At 27.1% G+C, this 15,389-nt stretch overlaps 2 protein-coding genes across 3 annotated transcripts; both read left to right on the top strand.

The window, feature by feature from the left end:
• The first annotated feature begins 210 nt into the window (after positions 1–210).
• On the top strand, positions 211–13,216 carry LOC145181948 (uncharacterized). Of its 2 annotated transcripts, XM_090074896.1 has the most exons (17): positions 211–443; positions 878–980; positions 1,553–1,611; positions 4,263–4,353; positions 5,523–5,585; positions 6,357–6,436; positions 6,772–6,844; positions 6,934–7,026; positions 7,111–7,317; positions 8,215–8,555; positions 8,797–8,895; positions 9,085–9,133; positions 9,391–9,473; positions 9,615–9,722; positions 9,853–10,013; positions 10,109–10,258; positions 10,342–13,216. In XM_090074896.1, exons 1-17 carry the CDS (start codon positions 316–318, stop codon positions 13,035–13,037), a joined length of 4,584 nt encoding a protein of 1,527 aa, XP_089931022.1. In that variant the 5' UTR covers positions 211–315; the 3' UTR covers positions 13,038–13,216. The 2 variants fall into 2 exon arrangements, with proteins under 2 accessions (XP_089931022.1, XP_089931023.1); XM_090074897.1 differs by lacking the exons at positions 211–443; positions 878–980; positions 1,553–1,611 and adding an exon at positions 2,966–3,086.
• A 484-nt stretch (positions 13,217–13,700) lies between these two features.
• LOC145181963 (uncharacterized) lies at positions 13,701–14,550 on the top strand. Its single transcript, XM_080057177.2, has 3 exons — positions 13,701–13,909; positions 14,037–14,142; positions 14,304–14,550. The coding sequence occupies exons 1-3, from the start codon at positions 13,809–13,811 to the stop codon at positions 14,451–14,453; spliced, it is 357 nt and encodes a 118-aa protein (XP_079913303.2). The 5' UTR covers positions 13,701–13,808; the 3' UTR covers positions 14,454–14,550.
• Positions 14,551–15,389: the final 839 nt, after the last annotated feature.

Genomic DNA, 15,389 nt, shown 5'->3' with positions numbered 1-15,389 from the left:
TTTCATAAATATTTTTAATTCTTGTTGATTGTTTGGACAATCTTTGTTTTTGTTTGGTGTTGTTAAATTTTACCTTACTTATTTTATAAATAAATGTGGTTTTTAATGTTGATTCAAATTATGAATAACACAAATTTAAAAATTTTTAAATTGAAAAATATTAGTGGTATGAAAAGTAATAATAACTGCAACAATTAACTTTTTCTTTTTTTTAAGTCTATAATGAATTACAAAATATAAGTATTTTATATGACATCAAGTCAATTATCACATCTTTGGTATGTAAATCTCATAAAATAAAATCTGAGCATCATAATGAAGGTGCTTTCGCAGAATGCAGTAAGTGAACCAAAGATGGACTATTGTGAAAACCATAAAAGTGTCCTTGATGATGGACTTGACAGCCAAGAAATTAGCAATATACGAGATGTGAATTGGACAAGGTATGTCTAAATATATTTTATGTAATTTGTTCAATATGTTAATAACTTCAAATTAAGGAAATCATCTACCATTCATATGAGTATTTGATAGATCCAGTATTACTGTTTGAATAATTAAATGAAATTGTTTGTATTTTAAAAATATTTTCAATAAATGATTTTTTAAATATTTTTATTATTCTATTATTGTTTTCCAATGTATACTGCCTTTCTATTATCTGTAAATCTGTTTTAATAATATGGTTACCAGACAGTTTTTAAATTAATCCATCATACTCTTAGTGAAAACTAACTAGAAAAAATAGTATATCTTTTGTTAAAGTATTAAAGTGTTTATCTGTGTGTATGCATGCATATGTGTGTATATTACAATATATGTTATACATATATAATTATATCTTCTTTAATTTAAAGTAATTTTTTAATGTACACAGTGTCAACAAGAAGCTAATGCGGCTAGCTGTAGATTCACGCATGAACTCTAAACGACAAAGCTATTTGCATGATGATGATACCCCTCTACTTAGTAACTCTAAGGTTTAAACATATTAAAGTTTATTTCATATAAAACTTTATGTGTCTTATAAAGTCTGTTGTTCATGGGTATATGCATTTAAATATATCATAAGAATGCTTGTAATAAATAATTTCACTTTTATATTTATATACTTAAATCCCATTTCTTGTATGCGAATATTTGGGAATTTTTGAAATTTTAAAAATCCAATCATTTAAAATCGTGAGGTCAGAAATTGGACTTTGAATGGAAATTTTTTTGTTGCTTTGGTTACTTTCAATACATTGTAATAATTTTTAATCTATAATTTTACTTGTTTAAATCTAAGAAATTTCTCTCATGAGTAATAGTTAATTGTTTTAATTGTTAATTGTTTTGTAATAATGGTATGGGAATGGGAATTTGAGGAAACAGGAGTAAAAATATAAATCTTTGTATAGGAGGGAATGGGTAATTGAATTATTTTTATTGTAAGAAATGGAAATGAAATGCGACAAAAAGTATCATTCTTGTTAAGCTTCTTTATTTCACTTTTTTATGTTTTTTTGTCTTATGTTCAATGACCATAAGATTTTAACAATTAATGTTTTAGTGTAAGTTCACAGATTCTTTGAAAGAGCAGCCTCAAGTATCCATCTTGTCCATTACACAGTAAGTTCTCACTTTTTTTTTACATATACATATAAATTCATATATATATATATATATATATATATATATATATATATATATATATATATATATATATATATATATAATATATATGTATATTATATATATATTATATATATATATAATATGTATATATACATATACATACATATATATATGTATATATATGTATATATATACTTATATATACATATATATGTATATATGTATATATATACATATATATATATGTATATATATGTATATATATACACACATACATATGTATACATATACATGTATGTATAAATATCTATTTGATGTATATATGTATGTGTATAAATATTTATGCATGTATATATACATATGTATATATATGTATGTGTATGTATGTATGTATGTATGTATGTATGTATGTATGTATGTATGTATGTATGTATGTATGTATGTATGTATGTGTGTATGTATGTATGTATGTATTTATATATGTATGGATCTTTGCAGTTGGGTATTAGCTTCTTTTTTTTTGTGTTATTGAAATTATAACAAATTTTTAATGAATTTATTAACAACAAAGAATTTATAATGAATTTAATAAACGAATTTAAAGAACTATATTTAATGAAGGAGGTTTTTTTTGCATTAACTTCTATAGGCATTTATAAAAAGAATAAATCATTTGTTGGTTTTTCTTTAAAATTATGATAAGGATCTGAATTGGACAACAAGATTATATTTTGAATAATTTATGAGATATTTTTAAATTTATATTTGAAATTATTGCTGTTAAAACAAAAGTTCAAAATTTTTTTACAAGTTTTTTTTTTTATTTCTAATAAATGAAAAGTCCACTAAGAACTCCAAATTAAAGATGGGTTTCTTGATTATTTTTTTTTATAATAGAGATTTTATTATACAGTTTTGTGAAAAAATGGCGTTGAATGACAATTTTGCAATTCTTCAGTCATAATCTAAGAACAAATATTGCCACTCATTGTTTATAAAAAGTTTTTATGAGGTTTAAAGTATCAAGTTTTACTTCATTTGACATCTTTTTAAACATTTTTTTCATTAAAAGTATATGGAAAATTTTATTATTATTTATTAGTGTTCTTTGCATAAATGATAGTTTAGCTTATTTCAATACTTTGTGAAAAATTAATATTTATGTTTAAAATATTTCTAAAAGTTAGTAACATTGTTGAAGCTAGTGTTATTTGAAAGAAAAAAAATTTTTTTTTTGCAATGAAATTTTTTCATAAAAAAATCAGCAGTTTTTATTTGAGTGTAAGTTGCAGTTGCCCAATATGAATATATGAATAGATGGTGTAAATGTTAAATATTATAAATATTAAAGATGGTAGATCGTAAATATTAAAGATGATAGGCATAAAGAATACCATGAAAGTTTCCTTCAATTTTTGGTACAGAAAAAAAAAACTTACAACAGAAAATACGTTTGAAGATCATTTGAGGTGAGCAGAAAACTGTAAGATGCACTTTTAAAATTTGCAGCATATCTTTTATAGATAGAAGACTTTTATATGGAAATAACACAATCCTTACAAGTGGGAAATATTTGCAATCTGAATTTGCATCAACATTGTTTCAAAGATTTAATATAATTTAGTATAATCTAGTATAATTTAGTATAATTTAGTATAATTGCTACAAATGTAATTAAGTTACAGATTTTCTTCATATTTTCTATTATAATGGATAAAATTAGAATTAGATTAAAATTAAAATTAGAAAGATAAAAAAATTTTGTGTTTTTGAAGTAAATACAAAAGTTTTAGATTTTTAGTCAATTTAACATTATAAGCTCAAATTTTATATTGCAATAAAAAAAATAGTTTAAAAGTGACATCCAAACAAACTTTTTTAACCTGCTTGGTACTGGATAAAATGTGTATGTAATACACAGATTCACAGGTGTTTTTTTAGCCACAAATGTTTGTGTCAATATGTAAATGTTTACTAATAAATGGCATGTACAGTCATAGTACTTTTCATATGGTATGGTCCAACCATACATGTATGGTTATTATTTGTTGTTGTTGTTGTTGTTCTTATTCTATATTATTCTTTTTCTTCTTATCGTTTTTGTTATTATTGTTATTTATTATTATTATCATTATTATTATTATTATTATTATTATTATTATTATTATTATTATTATTATTATTATTATTATTATTATTATTTATTATTATTATTATTATTATTATTTATTATTATTATTATCATTATTATTATTATTATTATTATTATTATTATTATTATTATTATTATTATTATTATTATTATTATTATTATTATTATTATTATTATTATTATTATCATTATTATTATTATTATTATTATTATTATTATTATTATTATTATTATTATTATTTATTATTATTATTTATTATTATTATTATTTGCATTTTACACAGTAAAATAAAGTTAACAAGTTAACATCCTGCTTTGACTTGATTGTTCAATGTGCTTTTTTCTCATCTTTTCTATGAGAAATATATGATTCAAAATATCTGTGAAAAATATTTTTCATTTTTTCAAATCAAACTTTGTGCTAAAATTCTTAAAATTTTTTGCAAATTTTTTTGTTTATAAAACAAGAATTTAAATGCCTGATTTTTTTCAGGAACATTGGTGGTCAGGATTCTCGCTTTCCTCGCATAGAAGAAATGTCACATTTCCATTACAGTAATGTTGATTTTGGCGGCACTATTACAGTATGTAATTATCCTTTTGTAAATTCATGCCCATGAAATTCATTTCTCATTTATTCAATTTTTTATGTGATGTGAATCACATAAAAAATTGAATAAATATAAAAAAAAATGACATTTTAAAAATCAATATCACTGTGTTTCTAGTTATATTGTTTAGAATTTTTATTAAGTGTTAATTTTTAAGATAAAAATAATTTTCATTTGTGCAGTCCATTTTATTGTTGCATTAATCAGATTATAGGTGACATTTTTGTTTTAACAATTGTGAAGTTTTTTCATACCTGATAAGCAATTAAATATTTACTCAGCTAATTAGTCAATAAACAGTTCATTGAGATTAAAGGAAAAAACTTTTAAAGGGACACTTTTTTTTAAAAGGTTTTAAACAATAAAAATGAAATGTGAAAAACTGCACTTCATATAGAAAGGTTTGATATTATTACATGTAAATGTGGGTTCCTATTTCTTATTCATTTGATGAATGACTTGAGTGCAAAATCCAATAATAAAGTACAATTATAATACAAAAATGGAAATGTTTTAAGGAGGTTTTTCTTTTATGAATGTGTTTTTAAAAAAACACATGCTTTTTAAATAGTTAGATGCTTTATAAATAATACTTTAAAAAACATTTAGAATTATTTCTTTAGTTTTTACTCTTTTACTGTTTTTTTCTGATAGCACAATTAACTCCTTGTTGAATATAAGTGGAACTATATTTTCCTTAATTGCATTTTAGTATATAATTAGTTCTTAACATATATTTAATATACTTTAATTACATTTTAGTATTTAATTACTTCTTAACATATATTTAGTATACTTTAATTCAATTATTCTTTAATTGTAACTTCCTTCTTAGTATCCTTAGTAAAGATTTTTAATTTTTGGAAGAAAATCAAAATAAAATTCTAAATCTTTTTATTTAAGAAACTTTTTTTTTTTTTTTTAAATTATTGTATTGAAATTTACATTAGCATATAGTGGATATCAGTAGATATTTTTTGTAGTTTTAAAATACTATACATAGCTGTAATTAATTGAAATTTAATAAAATCATTATTTTAAATCCATAAAGTGCAATCTTATAATCATTATATTTACAATCTTAAGTTAACTTCAGTTAAATTTTGTTTTGTTTTGAAATGTGTTTTTTAAAAAATATTTAGATCAGTCTGGACATAGACCAAAGTACACAGCTGTCTAGTTTTGGATCGTGGCAAATATTTGCAGTATGTTCTATTGTTATTTTTTTATTTTTTGTTTGTATATTTAGGAATTTTTTTACATGTTTGGCCAAATATAGTTTGTATTAGACTTTCAAATAGTTATGATTGAAATTCCGGATTTGTTTTTTTAGCGGCATTTTTTAAAAAGAAATATTTATATACACACATATATGTATCTGTGTATGTATGTATGTATGTATGTATGTATGTATGTATGTATGTATGTATGTATGTATGTATGTATGTATGTATGTATGTATGTATGTATGTATGTATGTATGTATGTATGTATGTTGCATTTACTAACATGATTATCTAGACATAGTTAAGTAAAGGTGGTCATTTATCATCAGTATTTAAAAAATAAAATTTTTATAAAAGATTAGCTTATGTGTTTATTAATTTCTTCTGCCAATATTTATTTGATTGAAAGAGAAAAAACAATATTTTTGGCATTCAAAATTACAAAACTTATTAATAACAAATAAAAGTGTCAAAATTCAATAAACAATCCTCTCTTATATAATTATGAAATAAGTGCATATTTTTCATTTTTTTGCTTGAGCTAGTTCAATTCTGATTATTATAATTATACAAAAAGTGTTGACACTTGTATAAACTCAAAAGTGTGCATTTCTTGAGTTAATTTGAGCATGAGCATTAAGAGGCTGAGGAAACAAGCTTTTAAATAGATTTCAAAGATTTAAAAAAAAAAAACAACACATTTTTATTCTTTGCTGAATAAAAAAAACTCCAATTCTATTTTGCTTTTAGGTTGAAGTAGTTAGCAAAGAATCGTGGACTTTGAAACGAAGTTATGATGATTTTGTTGGTTTAGATCGGCAGTTACACAGGTTTCTTTTACTTTTTTTTTTTTTTACATATATGCATTAAAATGGGTAATTTTCATTAAAGTTAAAGTACTAGAAATTACAGTGTATATCAAAAAATTATAACTACCTAACTGTTTTTTTTTTTTGATACTAGTTTAACATTAATAACTTCCAACTTTTTTTACATTTTTTTTGAGATGGGTAACCAGTTTAACACAATAAAAGAAACTTATATTGTCATGATAAAAATTTTTATTGTGATTTGTAGGAACTTTTTACTCTGTTATAATAATCCAAATATAATATAAATGTTGCATAAAATTTTCATTTATTCGAGCTCAAATAATCCTTTTAAGGTGTCTTTATGACAGAAGATACAGTAAGTTGCCACCTTTAAAAGAACTAGAAGACGGCGAGTCTGCATCATTTGTAAGTAAAAAGTATTAAAATCAAGTACTTGTATCTTGTAACAGTTTTTCAAACCTAACTTTTTTTTAAAATATTTTTTGTTCTTAAAGGAAATGGTGCAATTACTTCAAACCTATGTGAGACGTTTTTCAGATGTGTCAGGAAACAATATAAACTGTGGGCCAGTTTTAAATTGGCTAGAGGTTTTTTTTTTTTTTTTTTTTTTACTTATTTTACTTCTATATTTTGTTATTTTTATGTTTTTTTAAAAAAATGTTTTTTAATAGCTTGATAACCATGGGAATCACCTTGTTGTCATGGAAGCTGATGATTCTGCATTAAATGTTCCAGCAATAGCAGCTGGGCGAGTTATCAAGCGTTATCAAGCTCAAGCACCTGATGAAATGACATTGGATGTTGGTGAGTTTTTATCCATTATTGATATGCCTCATGTTGAAGAAACAATATGGTGGAGAGGAAAAAAAGGTTTTGAGGTAAATAAAATGTTTATAAAATTTTAAAATAAAACCTAGAGTTTAATCTATAGATGTTTAAACTTATAATTATATTAGAATTTCCGAACCCTAAAAGTTATATAACTGTTTTCTGAGTTAGCAATAATGTCTGGTTTCCAATAAGCTCATTTTTTTGTTTAAGTGTTAACACAGTTGGCTACACAGCAGGCCCAAAAATCTCTCTGTCTTAATATTTCATTTGCCAAATAGGTGCAAAACTGAAACAAAAAAACCAGTGGCTTTGTGATTAATTGTTAAATTTTTCCTATTCCTTTATTAATTTTTATCACTGATTATTTTTAAAATTAATTATTTACAATATAAAATAAAAAAATCAATTCTACTATTTATATGTCCGACATTTTTTTAATGCTTAAATAATTATTGAAAAATATTTAAAAATATATATATTCATTAACCATGATCACAATACTATCACTTTTTCTACCAACAATATATATATATATATATATATATATATATATATATATATATATATATATATATATATATATATATATATATATATATATATATATATATATGTATATATATATATATATATATGTATATATATATGAATATATATATATATATATATGTATATATATATATGTATATATATATGTATATATGTATATATGTATGTATATATATGTATATATATATAATATATATATATATATATATATATATATATATATATATATATATATATATATATATATATATATATATATATGTATATATATATATATTGTTGGTAGAAAAAGTGATAGTATTGTGATATATATATATATACATATATACATATATACATATATACATATATATGTTAATGGTGTTAGGATTTTTGTAACAATAATTCATTAACAGGTTGGATTTTTTCCATCTAATTGCATCGAAGTTCTTGGTGAAAAAGATGTCAATGATAAAATTATCTCTCGCCTTCAATCTAAACCGGTGATCAAACGCCGTGGAAAGTTAGTTAGTTTTCTTCGTTTTTTTTTCAAATCACGTCCTAGTAAAGATGAACTTATGCAGCATGGCATTCTGCGTGAACGTGTTTTTGGATGTGATCTCGGAGAGTATTTAGCTCTAACCGGGCGTGATATCCCTATTGTTTTACAAATGTGTTCTGATGTGATTGAGGAGCATGGAATTGTTGATGGAATTTACAGATTATCAGGGATTACATCAAATATCCTTAAGTTGAGGTGAAACAATTTTTAAAAGATGCTGATGATTATATAGATTATAATTATTATTTGATACTTATATATTTATTATCTGTCAATATTTTTAATATTCATGTCTATTAGAGTATTAGAAAACAGATCATGTGATTCACTATGTGATATTATTTTTAAAAATTATTTCATTTCATTATGTGATAAAAAAAAAAAAGATAAGAAAGTAATAAGAAAAAACAATTTGGTTATCTTTTTTTATTTTAAGGGTTGCATTTGACAGTGAAGAGGAACCACCAAATTTGAATGATTCAAAATTCCTAAATGATATACATTGTATATCATCCCTTCTGAAAACTTACTTTAGGTAGTACCTTGTGACAACTGTTAACTTTTTTTCAAGTTTTTATTTTATTTTATATATGTATGTATGTATGTATGTATGTATGTATGTATGTATGTATGTATGTATGTATGTATGTATGTATGTATGTATGTATGTATGTATGTATGTATGTATGTATGTATGTATGGTATGTATGTATGTATATTGTAGGGAGTTACCAAATCCACTTTTTACATATGAACTTTATGCAAAGTTTGTTGTAAGTGTTAACTTTTGATATTTATATACTTTTTCAATTATACTTGGAAAAAACTATTTTTTTAAACCTTTTATTCCTTTTTATATGTTTTTATTCCTTGTTTATGTTTTCATTTCTATACATTTACTCTGTTGTTAAGGGATATTTAAAAGCAGTTTCTCCAAACTTTATCTATACTTTTTTTTTTTTTTTTTTTTTTTTTTAAATGGCCAAATTTGCTATACGATTCTCTCAATTTTTTGGATCAAATTCTTTAGGCTGCTATAAATAAAGAGGATGAAACTGAGAAAACAGTCGCTTTTCATCATGTAATCCAAAGACTTCCTCCTCCCCATTACAGGTAATTACAGGTATTGTTACAGGTATTGTTAAAGGTAAATATTAACAATTGGAACTCTTATGTCAATAGAATAATCAGCTTTTATAACGAACTTTAGACCAACGTTTTGGATTTTGTACCTCAATTAGTTTTTTTGTGTAGGACCATGCACTATTTGTTTCGACATTTGAATTTTTGTGCACAGCGTTGTAAGGAGACAAATATGACGGCAAAAAACTTGGCCATTGTTTGGGCTCCTAATTTGCTTAGGTGAGCCAAATATGTTTTCCTCATTTAAAGAAGATACTTTAAAAGTAGATATTTTAAAAATCTTATGTAACATATGCTCGTCGTGTGTACTTTTTTTTTCGTTGCTATTCTTTTGCTTAATTTTCATCAGATTAAACGTTGACGACTCAGTTGCTGCTTTGGCTGAGTTTCGCACTCAAGCAATCATAGTAGAATACATGATTCAAAACGTGGACGTTTTCTTTGATAAAAATATCGCCTCTGCTGCTATCGCTTATTACCCTGAGAATGAAGAGCAGGATCAACCAGATGGTTAATTATTAATATTTTCTGGATTCGAATATCACTTTAGTTGTAGACTTCAATTCGTGTTGTTGTTTTACTCAAGTTAATTTTTTTTTTTTCAGAACCTCGCAAATCTATTTCTGGATCGGTTTCCCGCATTTTCCAAGCAAATGCCGTCGCAAAGTTGATTTCGTTGGAAGAAGCACGCGAACGTGTACGCACTGTAAATGTTCGCAAACCGTCGTATTCTCCATCAACTGGGAGCTGCTCGTGTAAGTTTTCATTCGCTTTTCGTTTGTCGTATTGTTATCAAATGCAGCACATTTTTAACACAAAACTTTTTTAACCGTTTTAGCTTCTAACAGTACTTTTCCTAAATTCCATTCAACTGTGCAGCCTCGAAGCGTGGCTGCTTCACCAATATCCCCTCTGCCCACTCTATTATCTCTTGAAGAGGCTCAGGCTCGAAGTAAAGCTGTGTTTTTAACAAATCAACGATTTTCAGCAGACGTTGCCGCGCTTCAAACCCCCAACATTACAATGTCTCCTAAACGAAGTCGCAAGTGGCTCGGGTTGTTTTCGCGTGCTAAATCAACTAGTCCGAGTCAATCAGTGGAAAAAGTAAAACATCCCAATGTATACAAGTTGATCAGCTCTCCTCAACGTTCACTAAGTGAGGTAGATATTCACGATCTTCGTAAAAAACAGATAGAGCATCCTTCTCTACAATATACAGCTTCAGTGGATAACCTGCAAAAAAAGGAAAAAGTACCGGATGTTAAACAGCGTCAAAGGGCATCTTTACAATCTATCTCGGTAGATCACTCTTCTGTAAACGATTTAATGAAAGGAGATTTTTGTTCCAAAGAAAGTGATGATGACGATTCTTCGATCATGTCAGCTATAGAAGTTGTTAGTAAGAAGTACCTTGGAGTTTCTGGTTCTGACCTAATTGCTAATAGTGATTTACCAAAAACAGCTTTTAATAAGCACGATTTGTCCGAAAATTCCACTGTTGTCGACTCAAAAGTATCCGAACCTAAAGTTAGACTCTTTAAAAGCGTTTCCATTCAGTCTGAAGATAATGTATTAGAAAAGAACAAGTATACGAATACTTTAGATGTCGTCACTCAAGAAAAGAATGATCAGCGAGTATCTCCTGAGCGGAAACATCGATCGTTTACATATACTAACGATGATAATTTACCGATCAAAAAAACACGTTCTCTTTCACCTGGGGAAAATAAATTATTATTTAACAACGGTTCTTCAAAGAGGGGAAGTTTAGAATGTAGCTCCATCGATAAGATCGATGGCGAATTAAAAACCAATCACTCAAACGATCAACCAACTTCAAGAGTTTCTTTGTCATATCGAGAAAATAAATCTCCTTTGAGAACACTTTCGCCTTTGTTCTACCAACATAATGTACACGTGGATTCATCGATCGAACTTTCAGAAAATCTTCAACCTACCGTAGACTTAAGTTGTTCTACGACATCAAAGACGTTTGGAAGTGCTTTTCAACTAGTAGCTTCCCCTCGTTCTCCAACTGCAGATGTTTCCACTTCAAACGGTGCTAGTTTTCAATATGGTAACGAGAAAATACAGCAAAGTGCGGCTTTGTCTCACCCACCTAATGTCTCAGTGATTCATCCTTTATTAGCAAACAGAAAATCCAGTTCTGCTAGTAAGTCGCGGTCCAACTCACTTCACTCTTCGAGAACTTCGTTAAATGATCTACAAGAAAATAAACTTGAAACGCATATACCAAAAACTCCCTCAAACGCTGAACAACCAATTCAGACTGTTAACTCATCGGTTCAAAAAACAGCAGATGGCGTCATTAGCAGCGATTTAAGAAGCCTGAGAACGATTTCTTTAGACTCTCAATCGTATATTACAAAAAAAAACGAGTTATCCAAAAAATCTTTAACCAATTTTGATGAAAAACCAGTGACTCATCTAAATAATCAGCTTAATCTTGGTGTATATAGACCCTTGATCGAGTCGTCTGACAATTCGCAAAAAGAACACTCGGTCAACAAGCAAAGTGTACTGGTGAGGTCTACTGAAGAGAGAATGAAGCAAAACAACACTAATATTAGGCAAGATCCTTTAAATGGTATTACACTTGTTAAAGCAAGATATATTGACAATAACCAAACTCAAAGCAATCCGGAGAATTTCAATCCAATTTCAAGACCAACTGAATCCTCAAAAAGTAATCTCATCAACGGTCCGTCTAGTCTTATCAGTAAAACAGGGCAATCGAGATCGACGTATGTTAAAGAACTCACGAACGAGATTAATAAAATATCAGCAGCTGCGTCTAATGACGTCAGAGATTCTCATTTAAAAACGAAAAGCTTAAGCAGCGTCGATGTGACGCAATATTCTCACAATTTTAACACCAAATCCTATCAAAAATTCTCTAACCCCCTGAAAAACGAATCTAAAAATGGGATAGACAAAAGACATTCCAGCTATGACCTTGATATTACAGACTATGGACCCGTTCACCGAACGTTTTCTTTAATACAACAAAGTAAAAATCTTGAAGAAAAGAGCAGAGGATCTTTAACTTCCACGGACTACCGTTTAAAAAACAATAGTGAAACGTCTGTTTTGTTGCCAATGAACTCTGACCTAAGATCTACGTCCAGTAGGTCTGAGTCTCCCGAAAATTCAAATAATTCGAACTTTGTAACGCCTGTTACACACCCTTTAAAGTCTTTTTCCAAAGAACACTCTTCAAATCCAGTCCAAAGAAATTTTTGGGACTCAAAAATGATAACTAATACGAGCGTTTATAACAAAAGACCATCATCCGAGTATATTGCTTCAAATAACGCTCATTTAACATCGTTTCGAACTCCTCTCAAGTCACTATCGACTCGTCAGTTACTTGACAACGATAATGGTCAGCGAATCGGAAACTTTCAATTGACATTGAAAGACGGAAGCAGTCGTAGGTCACGCCCATTGTCAATGCACGATAAGATTGACCACATGCATCACGACAGCCACCTGAAGTATGAAATGGTGTGATTTCTTTTAGTATCAAAAATTCCAAAGTAATACAACAGTTTAAAACTTGAAATGGAAAAAAAAACATTTTTTAAGGTTCTTTGAAAAAAACATTTGCGTTTCTTTTCAAGTTTTATAAATATGTCGATATATCTGTGTTTCTATACCTGATATCAAAGTAAACGTGCATGTATATATATAAGTTATGTGTATATATATATATATATACACATATAGGTATACATATGTATATTTATGCGTTTGTGTGGATGAAAAATAATTTTTTACATTTTCTAAAAGAAATCAAATGTTTAAGTGTTAAATTTTTATTTAAAAAGAAATTTTTTTTGAAATTATTTATTAACGTTTTTCTAATTTTTTCCTGGTAACTTAATGACTTTAGATCATATTTTTTGTTGTTGTCGTTTTGTTTGAGGCCACTTTCTTAACGAAAGCCTGTCTGCGGTTCGTTCTGCTCAATCGTTTCAGCAATTCATTTTAAAATTAAGTGCGCTGTAAAAACGATGAAGTTCAGCACAAAGTTTCTTTAAGCTGAAAAAAACTCGATTACTTTTCGCTTAAGTACTTATTAAGGTGAAAGTAATATTTTGATTGGTAACTTGGATAAATTATTTTGTCTGCAGTTGTTATTTGCAATTTGGGTTCTTAGTAGGGTTTTTCTAATTTTTTAATTTTTCTTTATCTACTGTGTGTTTAACAATTATGATGTACGAAGTTGCCTTTCCAAGCTTGCCTTATTAAACGTAAAAGAAACATGTCGGTTGCCTGACAATGGCTTTGGTGTTCGGGATTGGGAGCGGTTTGTTCGCATTGTGCTTTATCTGGTTTTTTGGCATGGCTGCTTGTTTGTTTTTATCAAGATCAGGAAAAGGGTGAGTTTTCGTGTTGCGCAAATTTTCGTCCGTTACGTCCGTAATGATAATTTATTTTACTAATTTCTTTTTGCTCTTTTATGAAGATCTTAAATCTGTTTTATTTCAACGTTTTTATCTTTTATAGCATTGGATCATTTGGTATCGTTCTTCTCCTTGTTTTAATTACTGTGACGTTGGTTCTTTTTCCCAGGAAGGGTCTTAATGAAGTGGATGCTGTTCCGAAGAGCGAGGTATTTTCTTTTTTAAAGTTCTCTCTCGCATGTCTCCTCGATGTTCCGTAAATTTCCACCGCTGTTTCCTAGTTTCGTTGGATCTAGTGCCAATATCTTGCTTACTTGTCATTATTATCGGCTTATTTCAATTTTTTAAAGCAGTTTGTTTTTGCTTTTAGAAGCTTGATATGATTACCATACCTAGAGTGGTGTATGCTATATTTATCATACTGTTTGTTTTAATTGCAATGGTTGCTTATTTCTTGGACCACGTCCTCATGCAAAATGTGGCAATGGCAGTAAAGAATAAGAAGACATTTACATTTTAAGATGTTCAATGACCACGGTTTTGATTTTACTAATAAAGTTCCAGGATTTAAAGAAGAACCGTAAAATTTAAAAAAGAAACGATTTTCCTTTCAAAAATCTGTTTGCAATTTTTTTTTTCGTAAGTAGAAATAAGTGCATGACTCATTCTTTTGTCCAGATCTCTGAACAATATGCGTTAAAAGCGCGATCTCAAAACAAAATCTTATTCTTATATGACTTTCAATAAGATGTGCATTCATTAAAATGCCCAAAATAACTGTTAATTCATTCCTAATTAGCCATCACTGGAACCTTTCAACTTTACATTACTTCACACGAGTATAACTTTGTTAGTAAAAGATAACCCAGAACGATAAATAAAACATAATTGAACAATTTAAATTTTTACTTGACAGTATTTCTCAATACAAAGCAATCGCTGAATATTTTTAAAATCCTTAATTATCTAAGCTTTGTATGCATTTCCTACATTTTATTCACATTTCTTCAATACCGATACAATACCAATACAATTAATGAACTATTTTAGTAGTCGCATCCTGCAGCGAGCTATTACGACCAGTTTTAAATGAAGTCGGAAGAGAAAATAATTGAACGGTCATTAAAATCTCATCACAAAGATCGTGAGAATCTTGCTTTAAAACAATTGTTAGAATATAATTGCATTTAAACATTATCTCGGTAATTTTCGTGCTCTTGTTATATGAAATTTTTAAAGGGAATGTTAAAAATAAAGAATACCAAACTGATGGCAACAAATCTGTGTTATATTTTCAAATTTAACTAGCGAGATAATTCCAAATTTTCCGCGATAAAATGTCACGTGACAAAACTCCCTATCCAAATTGCTAAATTTAAAAATCACTTCAAAAAAAACTGCTCTATTTTATCTTCAAAAAAAAAAAAATAATAAAGTTTGCTAAAAATGCAATGCC

This window comes from Hydra viridissima, unplaced genomic scaffold, assembly GCF_058129835.1.
Source record: "Hydra viridissima isolate aposymbiotic clone 2 unplaced genomic scaffold, HvirCarnegie_v1 scaffold_18, whole genome shotgun sequence".
Classification (NCBI taxonomy): Eukaryota; Metazoa; Cnidaria; class Hydrozoa; order Anthoathecata; family Hydridae; genus Hydra; species Hydra viridissima.
This window is presented reverse-complemented; position numbering and strand designations above follow the sequence as displayed.

Excerpts from the sequence above, each read along its gene's own strand:
- LOC145181948 (XM_090074896.1), top strand. The coding sequence starts at position 316 with ATGAAGGTGCTTTCGCAGAATGCAGTAAGTGAACCAAAGATGGACTAT. Across the intron at positions 6,437-6,771 it reads TTAGATCGGCAGTTACACAG|GTGTCTTTATGACAGAAGAT; the intron begins GTTTCTTTTACT and ends AATCCTTTTAAG. Across the intron at positions 9,134-9,390 it reads AACTTTATGCAAAGTTTGTT|GCTGCTATAAATAAAGAGGA; the intron begins GTAAGTGTTAAC and ends CAAATTCTTTAG.
- LOC145181963 (XM_080057177.2), top strand. The coding sequence starts at position 13,809 with ATGGCTTTGGTGTTCGGGATTGGGAGCGGTTTGTTCGCATTGTGCTTT. Across the intron at positions 13,910-14,036 it reads TTATCAAGATCAGGAAAAGG|CATTGGATCATTTGGTATCG; the intron begins GTGAGTTTTCGT and ends TATCTTTTATAG. Across the intron at positions 14,143-14,303 it reads ATGCTGTTCCGAAGAGCGAG|AAGCTTGATATGATTACCAT; the intron begins GTATTTTCTTTT and ends TTTTGCTTTTAG.